Here is a 14,809-nt window from a genome sequence, read left to right on the forward strand (position 1 = left end):
ACACAGACACATATATGTAGAAAGGCAGCGCCGACGTCAGCGCCACATCGACCGGCGCAGACGTCAACAACAAAATGAAAGAAGAAGCAACAGCAGCAGAGCAGCGAATTTAAGGCTGAGCGACGGGCAGCGCTCAAACAGCGCAGTTAGCAGCCCAACGCACAAAACGAGTTTTTGTTTTTGTTTTTTTTTTTTTTACTTGCAACTTGGGCGAGTCGCTAAACAACAACAATAAAAGTATACGTATTTATTAATAAAATTGAATTTGTTGCAAATTGCGACACTTATTTGTTGAAGTTTTTCCACACACAGCCACATACACACATACACATGCACACAGTCAACACTTTTAGAGCGAATTATTCAGTTAGAGACCAGCAAAACGTTTTCCAGTTTATTATCAGCTTAGACTGATGAGAGCACCTTATGCTAGGACGAGCCTTGCTTTTTTTCAAATGTATTTAAATTATCTTTAATATGTTTTTTCTTTTGGGCTGCCGCTTTGTACGTCTGGTTCGGCCGCCGTTTGCTGAGACTCTGCCACGCTGCCGGTGCTGCAGCTGCGGCCGAAGGCTGCTAAAGGCGTCGCTGCCTTTCGCTGTATATTCGGGCGCCTGCGCAAGCGCCAGCTGCGGCAGAGCCACACTCTCTTGCTCCCACTCTCTTCGAGACCGTGCGATGAGAGCCTCTGCCCGGGGGACTCGCGAAATTGTCGCTTTGCTGACGTGGGCACACCACCTAGCATCGCCGGGGTGGTGGTGGAGCTGGTACTAGGTGGGTGGGTGGGTGGCTGGTTAGCTTTGCTTTGCTTGCTTATTTCAACAGACACGTAAGGATTTACGTAGTTGGCAAAAGGCGCGGAGTGGATTACGAGCGCGTCAGAAATAGTTTCTTTTGCACAATCAGCAAGAAAGCTCGACAGGGTGAGGACGATAGAAAGAGAGAGAGGGAGAGAGATGCAGAAGCTTAGGTCGAGGGTCTGATGGCCGGCGGCAAAACGCGAAACTTGTGTCGTGGGCAGACTTAATTCCACACAAAAACTAATACGTACATGTGTGTGTGTGTGCTTTTATTACATATTTTTAGCTCAGAAAATGGCACAGTTACATTTTTAAGACGAAGGCATGAGAAATTGTGGCAGGGCAAAGGCAAGGGACATCTCCCACGCCAAGCAGCAGGTGAGCATATGGCTACGACACATACGCACAAATATAGACCTATATAGGCATATGGAAAGTTCTTTTAGTGGAGGGAAGGAAGCAGAGCAGGCAAATTAGATTTTATGCTGCTAACTAGCCTGCTGTTACCCGGCTATGCGCGGTCAAAGAAATTTAATTTCTTATAATGATATGCGTTAGCTTTTTAGCCATTTTTGAAGTTTTTTTAGTGACTTTTTTATGAATAATTTGATAAAATTATAGATTAGCCCGAAACATTTGAATGAAATATACTTTTCGCTTCTGCTAGGTAAAACTGTACTATATTATTAATACTATTTTTTTTTTTTTATTTTATATTGCGATATTTCCAGCCTCAGACTTTGCCACCTTTAAAAGCAGTTGAAGCTAATCGAAGCTTAAATCCCAATTAGAGTTTCCCCCACCCATAATAGCAAATCCACTTGAGCAGCTTTAGAACAGCTGTCGAAGCTGTCTGCGATTCCTTGAATTTCAATTCAACGACTAATTGACAAATGTGGAAGGTAAAGAGAGGGAGAGAGAGAAAGAGAGCATAGTATATGTTCTCTTAGGTAAACTTAAGTTGTGCAACAATTTAATTTCAATTGTCTTAAAATATTTTACAGCTAATTGTGCGCAGCCCGTGCAGCAGGCAGCGCTGCCAACTTCAAATGCTTTTCAGTATCCTTCGCATGAATGACACATAGCTAACACGCGTTCTCTGCTGCTGCTCTCTTATACACACACACAGAATCACTCTTTCTCTTTCCACTCTCACGCGCACCGGCGACGCTGGCGGCATTTCTTTCATGTTGTTTATGATGACGCAGCGCTGGGCAGAAAGGAAGACGCTCACACACATACGCATACACTATCTGTGCAACAACAAATTGAGCCGTTATAAAAGTGAATGAATATTGCGGCGAACTTTTGTCTACAATTAAGAACAACAAATAGCCAGTACAGGGTGCGTTTTAAATAGAAAGGAAGAAAGAGAGCGCCCGCATACGCCAGCATATGGAAAGTTAACAGTTTTTGCCTGACGCGCAATATGGCAAAGTATACAATCGCAGAAATAAAATAAAATAAAATGGGAATTCATTAATTTTAGCTAGAAGCCCTCTATATAAATTGTTATTAATAAAGCAATAAAACATGGCTGTCTACATACAAACAAGAGTTTGTGGCAAAAAAAAAACAATAAAAATGCAATTGAAAACGTGTTAAAACACGCTCTCTCGCTCGCTCACACTCACACATTAATATACATGCATACATATGCACACGTACGCTACGTGCGCTACTTTGAGTTCATCGTTTTCAATTCATTTTGAGTTTCTCTCTGCCACAGCAAAAAGTCACTCAAGCTCACACACACACACACATACGGACTCACACTTATTTAATATACAAGCGGATTTGTGCTTACTTTTCATTAATTTTTTTGTTGTTGATGGGCGCGAAGAAAAGGAAGGAAATATTGTGAGAAAAAAACAAGCATTCACACTGCGCGCAAACACTTGGGCCGCATTACTAACAGAAATATATACTTTTTTGGGAATTATAGAAAGTGCAATCGAATTTGCGTTATTAAAACACTCGCCATGTTTTCTCTTGCTCGCTCGCTCTTTTTCACACACACGCACGCATGAGAAACACAATGAAAACTTTATTTCTATTTTATTTTTATTTTTTATTCCACACTTTTCCACGAGAGCCCGCAGACCGAGCTACTTAGTGTACGCGTTGCTCAGAGAGTTTTAGTAGACTGGGTGACTCAGAGTGGCTGTGAATTAGTATATGAAAAATATCAATCGGAAACGTGCTAAAAATTGAAGAAAAAATACAAAAATATGCTGAATACTATCTAAATGACCTGTAGAGTCAGCTGGTCACACTGTTAGGTATATTTCATTGAATAGCTGATTTGAAATTGTAATTTTAATCAATAGGATTAGTTTTAACATACGAGTTTCCACTAAATAAGGGGGAAAACATTGATTTATACTTAATTGAATTTTGGTTTTTTTTCATATTTTTGCTTTAATACTGCGGCTAATTGTCTGGCATGGACAATAAAAAATCCTGTCCTTATCGATTTATTATCGATTTCTCAAATTGGCGCTCGTTTTAAAATTTGATAGTCTTTAATACTAATGTTTTTGATTTAAACTAATTGAATATAATAAAATGACTAGCATAGTAACAAATTGGAATGCTAAGGCTTAAAGAAAAGCACAGGGCGTATTCAATTCCTGCTCAAATGCAGCAGCGAGCTCCACACCTCCAATCCCGCCGCTGACTTCCTCCTACATTGAATTGTCCAGCATATCTACGAGTCGCTTGATCTCGCGACTGCAAATATGAATATAGAAATATATATATTATATGGCAGATATCTGGGCAGTAGGTCAGCACTCACATGCGCACACTGAGCTGCTCGGTGGGTCGCATCGACTTGGTTATTTCCTCCGTCTTAGCTAAGAGCTGATATTGACACTTGATATTCGCATCCAGGGCATCTGTAAGCTTCTTTACTGCATTTTTGTGTACCTCGACATTGTCGGCAGTGATGCTGCTAATAGAGTGCAATAGATTGCCCAAGTTTTCGATTAGATTATCCACAGATGACGCTAGATATTGCGCCTCCAGCTCGATATCACTGAGGACGTTGCCATCGACTTCAGGCACATTCCGCGATTGCAGAAATCTGGAGATGGGTGCCGAGTCTAAGTTGTTGCTATGTTCCGTGGCAGCGCGCAGCTTTGACTCCAGATTGTGGGCAACAAAATGATGCATGGCCCCCGAGCTGGAAGCCAATGCGCCTTCGAGCTCATAGGGAAAGCCTGCAAGAGACGAAGAGATGAACGGGGATTTGGGAAATGAATCAATCCTAGCTGGTATGCACTCACTGGACTGAGTCGCCTGTGGACGACTGCTGTGCTTGCTCAGCTCGTTGGAGCTGTCTTTCGAATCCTTCGAGTTGCTATTGCTGGGATCCTCGTCCTCGTCCTCCTCCTCTTCCTCGTTCTCATCCTCGCCTGAATCCAAGTTCGTGTAGCTATCGTTCCCTGCTGGTGGCACCTTGCCAGCTGTAGGTGTTAGATCCTGAAGCACATAATCAGGCACAGCACCTGCGTATTGGGCCAGAAAAGGTATCTCGGAGTAGGAAGCAGGTGTGCAGGCATTATTTCGCTGCTTGTGGCTGGTGGTGGCATCCTCGCCGTCAGCCTCTTCGCTGTAACCGTAGCGTGGGCGTATCGGTATGTCTTGGCTGCGACGTGACATCGCAACAATTGTGCTATTACACTATATAAACAATTATCAAAAATCCGCAAAGCTTATTCTTTGTTTTTATTCTGTTTGTTACAGTTCAGTGTAACGATTGCACAAAACTATCGACTATCGTTAGGCAGATCACACAATTATAGTTCAGTGACTATCGTTGTGCAAAGTGTCGGTAAAATTTAAATGTTAGAGCTTAACATTTTATAACATAACTCTTTATTACTATATAAATTATTCTCGCTATAATAATAATATTAATAATTTTAAACTTTTACAATATGTTCATGTTGTCTATTTATATTTAAGTTGTTGCTATTTTCGCAGCTATCATCTGTTGTGTATCGCGTACTACAATCGATAGTATCGTTTAAGTTGACGCACATTCGTATATGCGATATTAACATCCCTAATTAGTAGCATAAACAAAAACAACTTCGAGCGGATTGGACGCGTCGCGGACGATATTTCGCGTCGCTGTCTTGTTTCATTTCAAACAAATGGCCGCCGACGCGTGTGCATAGTAAAAGAAAAAGTATTAAATGTTTTTTGTAATAGTGCGTCGCAGATTGATCAATTTATGCAAGCCACTGGTTGCGTTTAATTTTTATTACTTGAATATAGTTTGCCGTGAAACAGCGGTAAAATACAAAGCTGTTTCCATACATGTGCACTATTGTATGAGTGTTGGAGTCATTTTATGTGCGTGTGGGTTAGTGTCCGACAAAGTGCATGTGCACGGAAATCAAAGTGCCGCAAACGCTAAACGCGTAAAACAGATGAAATAATATATTTGAATGTCTGTGTGTAAATTGCGAGCACAAAAAGCAGCTAAATGTGCTAAAATTAAAGTATACAACAAGCAACTAGCAGGTATCGAAACACATACAAACACACTCACGCACACTTATATGCAGGAAGAAGAAAAAACCCCGACGGCGAATGCAGTGCGTGCAATTGTGTGTGTGTGAGGGCGACAAATTCGCCCTGTGTATGTACGAGTAAAAGAAAAGAAGAAGCAAATCTGCGTTTTGTGTTTGCTTTTGCGTTTGAATTTGCGCTTTACATGTGCTGTGGGGTTCAAATTCCAATTGGAATTTGCAAGTTGCGCATGCGTTGCCGCATTGAAAAAATCTCGTGTAGTGTATTTATAGTGAGTGTGTGTTTGTAAAATAAATCATTCAGAAAACTCAGCGAAGCTGGCTAAACAGCAACAACCAAGAAGGTAAGTAACTTGCTAACAAAAAAACTGAAGAATTTTACGAGAGCACATTAAATTAATTTACGTTCCATGCGCTCACTGGAAGAGAGCGAGTAGCCGATTTACTGCAGCAGCAAAAAAACCTAACTTGTGCATGCGTGTGGTGGTGTGTGTGTGAGAGTTTTGCCTGCTACTCTGTTTCTCTGGCATTTGGTTCTTTGGCTTTTCTTTTCTATTTTGCTGCTGCTGCAGTCAACTTTTGTTCTGGCTGGTTTGCCAGTTACGCTTATTCGCTTGTTATGTGCTTTACGCCATTGTCTCCCATTCGCTGGAGCAGCCGCAGCCGCAGCTGCTGCTTCTGCTGCGCTTGCAGTGAATCGTAATCGTAAATGGAGGCAAAACTTCGTTCAGCTTATGGATTATAAACTAAGTGAAATTCTTATTTCTATTAAACTATATAAATATATATATTTAGTTACTTTATCAATCAAAAGTTTCGCTTTTTGTTTGCTCGTCAGTTTTTTCGCTTCATTTATATTTTAATTTCATTTCGCCTTACCTCTCTTTTATTGGGTATGTGTGTGTGAATTACTGCTGCTTTTGCTATCTACCGTTATGTTCGATTGCGATTTCGTAATAACTTTGAATTCGCCCGACCGACCGCCGACTGCGATAATATTTATTTGCTTGCTCTCTCTCACTCACACACACTTTAACTTTAAAGTGCGGCTGCTGCTGTCTGTGTGTGCGTATATTTGTGCATAACTGTGCAGTGACAGCAGGCGGCATATTTGCTGTCGCTGTCATTGCTGTTGTTGCATTTGTTTTTATGCGTGGGCACCTTTATTTATCTGCCGTTTCTGTCTATGGACTGATAGCAAGCACTGTGCGGGGGCCACAAAACCAATTGCAGCGATTGATGTTCAAGTTGATGTAATAAAATATTCATGAAAATGCGCAACAACACTTTAAATTCAATAGAAAGTAGAAGTAGTTTAAGTAACGGTTAACAGTATAGATTTATCAAACGACACGAATGCGGCAAATTGTCAAGGGCATGCGATTCAAGTCTGTAGACTGTATTGACAGCTAAATCTGTAACTCTCCCATTGTAAAAATAGCGGTTAATAACTAAAATTTGTCAGTCGATATGAACGCAGTGAGTCAAAGGCATATGGCATATTCACACTGGAGTTTGAATTCTTGCCAGTTTGTTATCCTCTAATGGACTGTTTTGACAGCTGAGCTATGCATCTGTTATAATTAGGCTGTTAATTGTAATCCTATCATACATATTTCTCCATTCACTTTGCTTTCACCCACATCACTTCACACATAGAGCGAGATAGAGAGAGATACAAACACTTCACTTTACGAAATGATCCTGCTGAGTTCCACAATAAACAAAAACAGAAAATAATAATACTGTTATAAGTGTTTACTCTTCCAGCGGCGTTTGTTTATTTATGTTCTTTTTCGCATATTAAATGCCGAGATGGCCGCCAGAGGGCGGCTCTTGAGCATAAGTGTTGCGTTCTTCTACTGGCTTTGGAAGCATGAGAACTGGCAGAAGCCAATACAGTTCCAGTTCCAGTATAGTCACTTTCCAAAAGAATGCCCTTTTGGTACCTATGGATTTCCATTGATCTCCACACACAAGTCGCAACAACTTCTTTTGTTGCTTTTGTTGTTAAAGCTGTTTTTGGCTTGGGACTCGCTTCTGACCTGGTGACCCAGCAGACAAGAGATTCGCTTAGCGTTTAAGGCGATTTCAACTCTGCAAAAGCTAAACTGTATAAGAGAGTGAGAGAGAGACAGAGAGGGATAGAGCTATAGGCGATGCCTTGCAGTGCAGATTAATAACGCGTCTTAATGCGATTTGCATTTCGTTATATGCCATGGCCCAAACGTTTGGATCGTGTCTGGAAAATCTAATTGAGGAAATTCATATTTAGTTATTTTTCGCGCCTGACCCCAAAACAAAAAAAAAAAAACAAAAATACCCAAAATTCTCGCTCATGTGCGACGCCTTTTGGAGTTCAAATTTTCATTTGCCTCCGCCTTTAATCTGGCTGGGACCGATAAGCGTGTTAATGGCTCATTAGCCGGTACGGGCCTTAGGCCAAAACCTATTATACAAAGTAGTCAAGAAATTAACGAGCCTTAATCGCTATTTTTTGTTTCTGTGCGTGGGAGACACCTGTGAAAGCCAACCACACTCGAAGCTCATTCATAGATTCATAACTGAGGCGCCGAACATCAATTGAAATCTTTTTAAACGGGTTTCTTGTAACAGGAAGTGGCAATGTTTTGGGCCAACTGCTAATTGCAAGTGAAATGGCCTGAGAAACTTTTTGAATGAACGCAAAATAAGTTGTTTCATCTGTTTCCAAAGCGGATAGATGACGGCAGAGAATTTCTTATAAAAAGAGAGGAATGATTGAGTGATTTAATCATTAGAAAACACTCGATAAAGTAGGCTAAGAATAGAGATGATCTTTTGGAATTTGATTTGCTAAGAAAGCATAATAAATGTGGGATGTGAGAGTGGTGAAAAGATATCAAATGGGGATATGTTAAGTATTGCAGGTATGCATATAGATATTGCTCGATATTGATCGATATAGATATATATATAAATATCAATCTCTTCTGTTGTCTACCTCTTTCGTTCATATCCCACCTTGATCTTATTTTTTTTTATATGAATACTCTGATTCATACATTCTTTTCTTCATTTATTACTTCTGTTTATTTTTTATCTTTCTTCAACTTTGATATATATATGTAAACTCCTTCGATTCATATATGTTCCTTCTATTTGCTTGGCTGCCGCTGGCAGCGATGCATGACTCAGCTTTAGGAATGTTTTTTCTTTAGAAATTGTGATGATCCAGTCATTCCATTAACTGTATAAATCCAGCAATCAATTCCGCAACATTTACTGTGCTAAATATATATAATCTGGTATAAACACTATGTATAATCAAGTTCCATCCTAAATCTTCAACTTATTTACATATCTTGCCTTCGCCCTTCCATCTGTTTGCATTCGGATTTGAAAATACTTTTTGTTTACAGTTCAATTTGAGCTACTTCAAACGAAGCAGTTTCTGATGGTATTTGGAGCTGTCTGGCAGCGGCTCGTTTGCCAAATGGGAAGCACTTAAGAATTTTGCAATTATCGACGAGTTGGCAGCACCCGTCGACAGCTACAGCAACTAATACAACAACAACTATAACTTGCACCTAAATTGTGCTCCCCAAATCTGTGTGCCAATATAGTTGACCTCCTTTTTGAGTTGTTTACAGGGTGATGCCAGGGGGGGGGGGGGCAGGGGGCAGGGAGGAGGGAAATAGTTTTTCGTTGAAGGTGTAAAATGAAAAGCGAACCGTTTAGAGTCTGCATTGCCCACCATTGTTGTTGTTGTTGTATTTTTTATGGCGCAATATTTGACCCACCTTTGTTACCTAGTTTTCAGTGCTTGCTCTGTCTCTCTCTCTATTTCTCTTTCTCTTTCTCTCGTAGTTTTCACACATTTTCCGTTTTGTTTTGATTGCTTTTAATGTGCGTTTCGTTTTTTTTTTTTGCCATTTGATTGATGTCTGCGATATGATTATTATAGTAAATCATCATCATCGGCATCATTAATAATCATTATTATTATTAACTTCATTTACCAAAAACTTTTACTTTTTTTCAACTCATTTTCGATAATTTTCGTATTTGAGTTGAGGGATTTTTCCTGTAATGTTTGTTGTTGTTGCTGCTGCTGCTCCTTGGCATTTTGTGTCAAAATATTGAACTCTGCGAGCCTACCCCTCCTCGCCCTCATCCTTCCTCTGTCTGTTTCTTAACAATGTCCGCATTGTTTTCAGCTCATTAATTTTGCAAAGGTTTTATCTGCATTTCCGTATCGCTTTTTTCTTTCGGTTTTCAGTTTTTCTTCTTATTTTCTTAACTTTGTATGCACGCATGGCAGCCGCTTGTTGTTGTTGTTGTTGTTATACACTTGTGAATGAGTCGTGTTGCATATCTGAGGCAGTTCAGTTAGTTGCGCTTTTATTACTGAATGGATTTGTCTGGAATTTGTTGAGGCCACTTTCACACGAAACTTATCTAAAATAGATTTTAATTTTTATATTTAATGATCTTAAAACACTTTTCTGGCATTTCATTGCACTGTGCATTAAAAAATGAATTAATGAATTTGAATTCTTAACCTGAATAAATCACTCCATGGCCGTTTCGTTTTGGCCAGACTGGCAAAAAATGAATGAAACACTTGTGTAAATACATATCTTGAAATAAACATTGAAGTTTCGTATAAAGCTTGATAAGTTATGATCAAATTCACCTATTCAAGTGGAATATAAATGAAAATCAAACAATTTGAGTTATAATGCAGGCAAGATCAACTATAATTTCATTACCAAAATGAATTCTCGAGGGTATTCAACTATTGCCTTATTCATAAATTCACATTTTTCAGCTGTTGCACTTGTGACTTTAAAGTTTCTCCGCTCGCGTGTTGCAGTTGCGCAGTGCGGGGAAGTAGTTAAAGGTGGGCGTCACCCAGTGCTTCGGCACACGCCTACAAATTGTGTCAAATGTTGCGGAGCTGCTAAACGATCTTTAGCGCTGATAATAAATGTATGCCGGCTGTGCCAAAGTCAATCGGCAGCTGGAATTAATTAACTGAGCGCTTCCTAATGCGCATCTTAAAGCAAAAGTCGACAGCAGACAGACAAAGAGAGAGAGAGAAAAAGAGACAAAGAGACAGACTCCGACCCTATTTATAATGCTGCTGACAACATTCGTTGTTTGCCTTTTGTGCATACGAAATCAACCTTGAAAATGTGTGTATATAGTGTAGATACATGTATATATGTATATATATAAAAATCAAATTAATTTCAAACCGGTTAACAATCTGTTGCTCCTTCTCTTTCTCACTCTTCATTTGCTTTGCTTTTTGTTGTACAAAAATAGTTTCGCATAATTCACAACAAAAGTTGGCAACGCATTCTTTCAGCGCTGCGACAGCAGCCGATTAAATTGTTTACCTTTTGTTTTACCTTTTTTACTAAGCAGCTTTAGAACTTTTATTTTGTATTTTTTGCATATGATATAATGTTCATTAGCGGAATCGGGCCTAATGGATTGACTAATTTGAACTAAGCTGTGACCTGTGGCTTTTTTTGAATTAAAATATTAATTTGATAATCTTGTTTAGATGTAGGATTTATATTTTGGAATAGTGAAAATTTTAATAAAATGAAAGAGTTTTTATGGACATACTCAATTAGTTTTTATATTGTATACAATTATTAAAAGAAACACCTGTGTCTAATTCTATGCTTTTCCACACGCACACGCTTGCACTCTGCCCAGTTGCCCAACACTGGCATTGGGGTCAGGCATTTAAATAATCCCCAAGTACAGCCATTGTCAACTGCAGCTAAGGAAAACTATTTGGGACACGCGTTTGCTGTTTTCTTTTTTTAAGCATGTTGCTTATGGCCAAAATATAGATGCTTATTAAATGTTGACTAAAAATACTAGCAATTAGTGTTGCAAAGTGCAAACAGAAACGAAAATTTTCGGAAAGGCAAGGAATCTGTGGAATTAGGCGTCAAATGGTATTTGGCTGCAACATGTATCTGAGCGATATATTTGTATCTCAAAGATACATTTGTAGCTGATGAACGGCTGGAATAGAGCCAAGCCCATGGCGACACTTGCATTCCCATTTTTTTATCTTTAGAATGTGCAACTATTTTTATGTAGCTAGAGAATGTCTAGATGTGTGTGTGTCTTCGTTTTACTTGAATTAGGCACGCTGTCAACATTGCCTGCGCCTGGGCCTGGGCTAGCGACTGTGGCTGCTGCTGCATTCGTATCTTGTAGATACATTTCAAAGCGAAAATGCAGCGTGTGCTAAAAATAAACCAAAAGCCCTTCCATCACATCCATATAAATATATATTTATATATATATAGAGCTATAGTTGGGGCAGTTGCTCAATTTATAGGAGGGGAGCTCTAGAAATCTAGAATCGTTCTTCTAGTGGCCTGCCTGCCACATAATCATCGTCATCATTGCGTTGCTTTAGCCTCATCTTTATCCGCGCGTTTGTTTTAATTGCGCTCTCTGAACTACAGCGATAAGGTCGGTGGCTGCAACTCCACCCAACTCGCATTTTTCTCTCTCTTTTTTGATACTGTATAAAATTTTTTGTTCTTGTTCTTGTTTAAAAATAGTTCAAGAACTGCCTGCGACTTTTTATAGGGGCCAAGTCAAGTTATTTTCTTATTTTTATGATTTACTGTGCATTCCTTGAGCTGAAGTGCATAACGGCAAATGAATTGGGAATTTGGTTGAGCAGCGGAGGGCGTGGCTGGCAATGAGTTGTAGATTGTTATGAAGTAAGAGTGGAAATTCTTAGCTATGAATCAACTGAATTACGAGAGAGTGTTGGAAAGGCCCTCAAATGAATAAGCGATAAGTCAAAACCACGAAAAGGTCAAAGATTATGAATTTAAATGAGTTTTTGTAAATGAAAATTACATAATGCATTAGAGATTCGTCTATCAGCAATTGATATGAAGCAGTTAAATTTCGGTTTCTTGACTTTTCAATTTAAAAACTGAAAAACACTTTCCAAGCTTGCATAAGTTGCACTTAAATAAAATCCTGGCGAAAACTTGACCATAAACAAAAGGAAAAGCCCAAGCAAATGACCTTTCAGAGGCCTCAACAGCGACACAAACCAGAGACGAATCTTAATATTGTCATTGACCCGTGTCCAACTTGCATTTTTCCCCTTTCCCATGCACTAGAAATGCTTTTTGTTTGTTTTGGTTTTTTGTTTTGCAGGATGCAACTGAAGCTGACTGTCAAATTTTGGCGAACAAAAGAAAAGCTGCGACCCTGATTGCTTTTGTTATTCACACGAAACAAAAAGAGGAAGAATTTCTATGGGACAAGGCTTAAATTTCAGTTTCTTGCATATCTAAAGGGTATGACTATACCCTGTAATACACAAAATACTAAAGTCTTCTTTGACTCTTCTGACCCCAAACATTTGCAGTCATTTTAAACTAATTCATTTAATTTTATGATCATGTAGCAAAAGTTAATGTTGCCAGAAAAATAATTACACAGCTGACAAGGGCCAGGTTTTAATAAGAATTCGTGCTACGAATCCATTCTATAGAGTCTATGTCTCTCCTTCTCTGTCTCCATCTTTATCTTTTTTCTTTCATTTTCTGTATCTTTCTACAGATATAGACTGTTTCCCTATATATTTTTCTCTCTCTGCATTTATCTATCTTCCTCTCTTACGCTCCCATCTTATTATATTGCATTCTCTATAGAATATTTTCTTTTTTTTTGTTGCTTATTTGCGTGCATTAAGCGTAAGAGAATCAAAATAGAAGATAAAGTTGAGAAGCAGTATGAGAAGAGATAAGAGAGAGCATAAATATATTTATTAAAATCTACATTTAATATAACTGAATCCACATTCACTGGTGGAATATGAGTGAATAATGAAAAGTGATAAGATAGAGAGTAAAGTATTCGCATTCAGCAATATATGTCTAAATTTTTAATCAAATTCTGTACATAAGTATTATATTTTATTTGATATTATGTTTTACAGGGTATTCGATTTGTTGCTTAAAGCATATCGGGTTCATACACCTACATTGTGGTAAACTTTTAGTTTTTTCTTCGTTTTTTTTGCATTTCAAAGGCAGCGAAAGTCGACGACGACGACGACGTCGACGACGTCTGGGCTCTTGGTCGGGTCTAGGAGTCGCTGTTGCTACAATTTCTGTGTGTGTGATTTAATGCGCGACTTTTCGCTATTTCGGCTTAGTTTTTTTTAGCTTAGTTTCGGCAGCAGCTGCCCGTGGGCATATATATTGGATATCGGGCGTCATTTGCATATCTCATGCACCATCGACTCGAGCAAATAAAAATTTATGCAATTAAGCAAATCAGACGATCAGGCGACGATCCTGGTTAGCTAAGGCTCCCTCCCGTCTGTCCGGCAGGCAAGCAGACAGCCAAATACCCTACACTGCTTGCCAACTGGGCTGGATACGCTCCGATGGTTATCTAAGCATTGTAATCATCGATTGCAGCAGCTGCGACCATAAATTAAAAGGCGCTGCGCATTTGTTTGCCTGGTTTGTCATGTGAATGTACCACGCCTACTGCAGCTAGCATTGGAGCTGGGCAAAAGCGTGTCCATCAATTCTTCACTTCACTTCACTTTCATTTGGAGGCCATATATACATATATAGATGTATGTAATGCCTATATGCATATGGAGTTAGTTAGTGGGTGTTTGTGGGGCATTTACGGCTCTTTATATTGTTGTTGTTGCTGTTAATTTGCCTGTCCGCTCCATGTGAAAGTTTGCTGCATGCCACAAATTGCACGCGCTCAAGCTCGATGGAACGTGGGAATCGCGGTGGCAAGGAAGAGGTTGGCGGGCGCTTCAGGTGCAGATTGCGCTGCGAGGGTTCAACATTCATTTTTCATGCTGGCGATTATCCTTTTAACAGTTTTGACCAGCATAACAAAAAAAAAAGAAGCAAAATGCAAAAAGCAGCCACATTCACAGCACATAAATCGTCCAAATGAGGCATTCAATCATGTTTACAACTTATGCGAAATGGTGCGCAGCAGGCTAACAGAGCAGGAGCTATGGGTATGATTAGACTAGTAAGGAGCTGTACGTTGCAGGCCTCGACACATGGAAAGCAAAGTAGCGGAAAAGTCAAAAAGAAAATGGTATCAGGGACGACAATCTCACAAAATATCTAAGAAAGTCTTTGGGGTTATATAAAGATTTGCAAATATAGAAAAGATATTGTCAACTTTATATTTACAACTGTAAAAATTTTAAATATAAAAAACAACCAAAATTATATAACAACTTAACAACTAAAGTTCTATAATTTTTCGATGGCGTTCAAATATTAGTTCTATAGATTATTTTCAACAAACTTGATCTGATTACCAACCAAGGAGAGTCAACAAAACTCTAGATCGTGATCAAGAACTTGGGATCTACCAGGCCTTTTTCCCTCCTTAAGCAATCGATTTTAATCGATTTGCCAAAGTTAT

The 14,809-nt window shown here is 39.1% G+C and overlaps 2 protein-coding genes across 2 annotated transcripts in view; one reads left to right on the plus strand and one right to left on the minus strand.

Moving 5' to 3' along the window:
• Window positions 1-3,256: 3,256 nt before the first annotated feature.
• Window positions 3,257-4,584, minus strand: LOC111601081 (BLOC-1-related complex subunit 6). Its single transcript, XM_023317507.1, has 3 exons — window positions 4,091-4,584; window positions 3,601-4,024; window positions 3,257-3,533 (listed from the first exon to the last, which is right to left on the minus strand). The coding sequence occupies exons 1-3, from the start codon at window positions 4,464-4,466 to the stop codon at window positions 3,488-3,490; spliced, it is 846 nt and encodes a 281-aa protein (XP_023173275.1). The 5' UTR covers window positions 4,467-4,584; the 3' UTR covers window positions 3,257-3,487.
• Window positions 4,585-4,896: 312 nt separating this feature from the next.
• The window catches only part of LOC111601126, a 153,057-nt gene continuing 143,144 nt past the window's right edge, over window positions 4,897-14,809 (plus strand). Inside the window, exon 1 of the mRNA XM_030225782.1 lies at window positions 4,897-5,688. The gene's annotated coding sequence lies outside the window, so the exon portion shown is untranslated. The remainder of the gene's footprint in view (window positions 5,689-14,809) is intronic.

This window comes from Drosophila hydei, unplaced genomic scaffold, assembly GCF_003285905.1.
Source record: "Drosophila hydei strain 15085-1641.00,03,60 unplaced genomic scaffold, DhydRS2 tig00008140-arrow-arrow-pilon, whole genome shotgun sequence".
Taxonomy (NCBI): Eukaryota; Metazoa; Arthropoda; class Insecta; order Diptera; family Drosophilidae; genus Drosophila; species Drosophila hydei.

Bases quoted from the DNA above. Each gene is read 5' to 3' on its own strand.
- LOC111601081 (XM_023317507.1), bottom strand. From the start codon at position 4,466: ATGTCACGTCGCAGCCAAGACATACCGATACGCCCACGCTACGGTTAC. The intron at 4,025-4,090 runs GTGAGTGCATAC...CGTCTCTTGCAG, and splicing joins TCCACAGGCGACTCAGTCCA to GCTTTCCCTATGAGCTCGAA. The intron at 3,534-3,600 runs GTGAGTGCTGAC...TCATATTTGCAG, and splicing joins GAGCAGCTCAGTGTGCGCAT to TCGCGAGATCAAGCGACTCG.